The 4852-nt window shown below is 35.6% G+C and overlaps 1 protein-coding gene across 1 annotated transcript; it reads left to right on the forward strand.

The window, feature by feature from the left end:
* Positions 1-254: 254 nt before the first annotated feature.
* On the forward strand, positions 255-2580 carry LOC121429084. Its single transcript, XM_041625989.1, has 4 exons — positions 255-349; positions 1191-1298; positions 2047-2172; positions 2524-2580. Exons 1-4 carry the CDS (start codon positions 293-295, stop codon positions 2578-2580), a joined length of 348 nt encoding a protein of 115 aa, XP_041481923.1. The 5' UTR covers positions 255-292.
* Positions 2581-4852: the final 2272 nt, after the last annotated feature.

Below are 4852 nucleotides of genomic sequence, written 5' to 3' on the forward strand. Positions count from 1 at the left end.
TGATTTTTTTCTCCATTTCATGCATAGAAATGTCAACTCATCACTCTTAGAACAAATCAGTCAAATTGACTAAACCATTAGTCAGATGGGTGCAACTGATATGGCAATCACTCATAGTCACATTTTGACACATATTCTAGTCAGAAATAACCCTTTTCTAGTAAAATACGATTAGAAAATAGTTTAATACGACTAGAATAACAGTTGCACCCAGCTTACCCTATCATAACAAGTCATTTTAAGTGTATGTTTTGCAATATATATTTGGTTTCTAGAACGAGTATCAAAAGACATGGCAACTCAGCATCGTGAAACATACCCCAGTGACAGAGACAACGCTGAAAATAAGGTAAGAAAATAGGAAGTTTATAAAACATAGAATAAGAGAGTACGTGATATTGATATTGGTCCACCCGATAGAATTGTTTAGTTGTCAAAAGTCCTTTTGGGAATACTAATTTGGAGATATTTTCAATAACTTAAATCTAATTTTGTAGTAATTCACTAAAAATAATGTTCATTAACTTTTGCTTTCATGTGAGATTATGGTCTACTTTGGCGTACCGTGGGTCGCGGCATGGGGGGGGGGGGCATCAGCAAAAAAATCGAGTTACTTAGCAAAGTGCACTCAGTTGCCAGGTATACTGACCTAATTTTAAGGACAGTGCCATTAAACAGATATGTATATCACTGATCAAATAATGCGAGCGCGAAGCGCGAGCTGAAAATCTTTTATATCCAGACCTAAAAGGGACATTAAAAGCAAAGTTTTGTAATCATGATACGTACTTGTCTCGCTTCAACAAACAATACGAGCGCGAAGCGCGAGATGAAATTTTTGTATAGACCAGAAACAGGGACATTTTACGGACTATATTTTAGGAATCAATTAAAAGTATGCATCTCTCACCATAGTCATCTAATGTGATTGCCAAGCGCTTGTTGGTTTTGTTAGAATTGGTATAAACACATGAAGCACTTGTAGTCGTTGTAATCATGAGTACCATAGGTATCTCACTAATCAAATATTGTAAGCGCGAAGCGCGAGCTGAAAACTTAGAAAATTCAGACTTGAAGAGGGGTATTCTAAGGCTTGTTTGCAGGAATTCACTATAAATTCACAGTTTGTATTTCATCAGATTTTTTTTTATATTTAAAAAAAAATCTTTTCTTTGTTTTTATTTTGTTAGATATCAATCAATCTCCAAGGTTTACGTCTTGAAATTTATTCAACTCGCCAGACCAAATTCTCCTGCTCCATTGATGAAAATGAAGTAGAAATCGTGTTGAAAATCAAGGTGAGTAGATCAATAAAAACGGTAAAATTCACTGTGATATTTTTCAAAATATTGTTTAAATAAATGATTTCATACAGTATAATGATGCAAATTTGAGCAAATCAAGCAATATGAATAAAGCTACGGATGCAAGTAAAACTTGAAGTACAAAATTGATAAATGTGAATGCTGCCCTCTATGTGCCGTTCTAAGACTTTGACCAACTCAACTAATCAGACAAGTACTGCACACAATAAACTTATCGAATTTTCAATTCCATATTCATTTTAAGTCATTCACTCCTCGTATGCAAACCTTAATAAGTATAAATCCTCTTGGTGCTAAATTTTGTCACGACATTGACGGGTCGTGTGGTCTAGTGGTTAGAAGATCGTAAAGTTGTGAGTTCGAAACCCCGTTCTACCAATTCGAAAAACAAAATACCCAAGAGTCCTCTGTCGTCTGAACATGCTAAAGGTCAGCCACTGTGCCTGATTAATTTCGAAGTAACATGTTCCCTATGTAATAGGTTATATACCAGCTTTGCATTTATCAGCAAAAAAGTGAAAATAAAATAAAGCTGTCAGAAGTGATCAACTCAATATAGACCCTATTCATAAATGCTATCACTTTTCTCATTTCACCTTTTCGTATAGGCGTGCCATAAAACGGGAAAAGGAAAATAAAGTAAATTCTGACATTTTCTCACTATAATATAGATTTCTCTCCATCTCATCATTTATTTTGTAATTCCCCCACACTTTTAAAGGAAGAAAAGGAGGTCTTGAACGTGGGTGTACAGCCTCAGGACGAAAGAAACACCGGAGCGGGACTAGACACTGCTCCCGAAACTTCGGGGTTTGACACACAGGATGACGATATAATGTCTGAAATTGTAAGTATACAGCGCTTATTTTTCTATTTGCCCCCCCCCCTTGTCTTCTTCTCTGTGGTGTGTGTGTGTGTGTTTTGGGGGATGGGGGAGCCAATTTTAGCAAACGTTAGCGTAGAGAAATACAAATCCATGTTTATGGGTGTGCATGTGACATTATGTCCAGAGAATGTTATAAACCTCAATTTTCGAGATTTCTTTTTTGGAAAAATTAGTAGATATTTGTTCCTCTATTAGTCATTTCATTGATATTTCATGTCAAATTATACACATGGTAAGGAAATATGTTTTCACTTGTATTGTATGAATCTTATTATTTACCTAAATATTTTTCTCATTTCTCATTTTCCACAGGGACCTCTGCGATCCGATGAAGGGAGACAAGGTTCTATTGAATTACCAGAGGAGTGATCGTGATCACATTCTTTAGTTGGGAGAGGGGTTGTAGGGGCAAATGGTAATACAATAGATCTGATGAAAGGAGACTAGGTTCTCTGGGACTGCTAGAACAGTGACCACGGATCATAATAAGCATAACAATAAATAAATAAAAGGAAAGAAAAAAATCAAACATGATGATAACAAATAATACAAGATCAATAATAGAAACGGACACAAATTAACCACCCCACCCCAGACATGCCAGAGAGTATTTGGAGACCGGTACAAAGACACATACCCCACTGAGCAGGTGTGGGCGCAATCCAACAAAATCTGAAATCATGCCCTAATACGAGAAAGTAAGCAAGACAGCAACTACATCTAAGATGATATTAAAATTTTGACATAATGAATTTACAAAACCTTGACAAAATTATCAAGTATTTTGTATTTCTCATATGAAACAGCTTGTGCATTTTAATCACATTTGGTTTACAGAATAATACCCTCTAAAGCTTTCCTTTCATTTTTAAAAGCAGGACAATTTAACACAAAATGACACTCGTCACCCGGCTCTTGCGAGTCACATAAAGTACAAGATTGCAAACCTTGATTAGGCAAGTAACGACCATTAGCAACAGGCAATCTATGATTTCCACAACAATATTTACAGAGTTCAATCCTATCTGCAAAATCTAATTTCACTAAATAGTTCTCAAAACTAAAATCTTGTTTAAATATACTATAATTCATGCATAAACGATTTCTATTAATTTCAGTATTCCATTCATGTTTGGGAATATCCTCCAATCTGAGATTCACAGTTGACTTAACCCACTTAACGTCCAAGACCATATTCTCAGCACTCCACAGGTTAGACATCCCACATCTATCCAAAATGTCTTTTACTTTCACTATCCACGGTGACTTATAAAGGTCCCCAATAAGGAGTCGATGGGATGGGGTAAATTAAAATTTACCCCCCACGGATTTTCGCCGGTGTTCGATTGATGTGATACCAATTGATATGATTGTGATTCACATGATTTGTAAGGGGAGAGGGGTCAGTTTTCCTTCCCAATACAGTTGTCAAAAACATGATTATTAATTATTCAACTACTTTGGTATGTGCATTGAATTGTTACATTTCATATGCAATTCAAAGTGGAGTTTCAAATAATTACTTTGATAGATGCTACAATTATTTGTGCTCTTATTGTGGAAATAAAAAACATTAAAATAAAATGAAATAAAGTGAAATTGATTTAGGCTTAATTTGGTGGGAGCATGGTTATTGTCCCTCATTGGTGTGTCGCGACTGATATTATATAAAAACGACTGAAATGAAATTGTTTTGCATAACAATGCCTGAAATGAAATCATATTTTATTACAATGACTGAAATGATAACAATGAAATAATGTTTTCAGTTAGTAATCAATAAACATAAAGTTGTTATTAATTCAATCCTCTTTGTATTTAATGTTAAATTTTGAAGAAATATTATGTTGTATTATAATGCTGAATGTCCTGACAGCTGTCGTTTATAATGTTTGTATATCAAAATAGTCGAGCTGCAATCATGGCTGACAACCAGAAATGTGCATGATGATGACGATGATGATGATGGTGAAAGTGATGATTGCTAAGATGATGATGGTGAGGGTGGTGATGGTGATGATTTTGAAGATGATGATGATGGTGATGATGATAATGATGATGTTGATGATGATAGTTAAGAGGACGACAATGATGATGGTGATGATGAGGGTGGTAATAACGATGGTGATGATGGTGACAGTGATGATTGCTAAGATGATCATGATGATGATGGTGGTGGTGATGATGATGATGGTGATGATGATGGTGGTGATGATGATGATGATGATTGCCAAGATGATGATGATGATGATGATGGTGGTGGGGATGATGACGATGGTGATGATGATGATGGTGGTGATGATGATGATGATTGCTAAGATGATGATGATGATGGTGGTGATGATAATGATGGTGGTGATGGTGATGATGAGGGTGGTAATGACGATGATGATGATGATGGCGAAAGTGATGATGATTGCTAAGATGATGATGATGATGATGGTGGTGATGGTGATGATGAGGGTGCATGGTAATGACGATGGTGATGATGATGATGGTGAAAGTGATGATGATTGCTAAGATGATGATGATGATGGTGGTGATGGTGATGATTTTGAAGATGATGATGATGGTGATGATGATAATAATGATGTAACAGTTGATGATGATAGTTAAGAGGATGATGATGAGGGTGGTGATG

Source organism: Lytechinus variegatus, chromosome 15 (genome assembly GCF_018143015.1).
Source record: "Lytechinus variegatus isolate NC3 chromosome 15, Lvar_3.0, whole genome shotgun sequence".
Lineage (NCBI taxonomy): Eukaryota > Metazoa > Echinodermata > Echinoidea > Temnopleuroida > Toxopneustidae > Lytechinus > Lytechinus variegatus.

Bases quoted from the DNA above. Each gene is read 5' to 3' on its own strand.
- LOC121429084 (XM_041625989.1), top strand. From the start codon at position 293: ATGGCAACTCAGCATCGTGAAACATACCCCAGTGACAGAGACAACGCT. The intron at 350-1,190 runs GTAAGAAAATAG...TTATTTTGTTAG, and splicing joins GAGACAACGCTGAAAATAAG to ATATCAATCAATCTCCAAGG. The intron at 2,173-2,523 runs GTAAGTATACAG...CATTTTCCACAG, and splicing joins ACGATATAATGTCTGAAATT to GGACCTCTGCGATCCGATGA.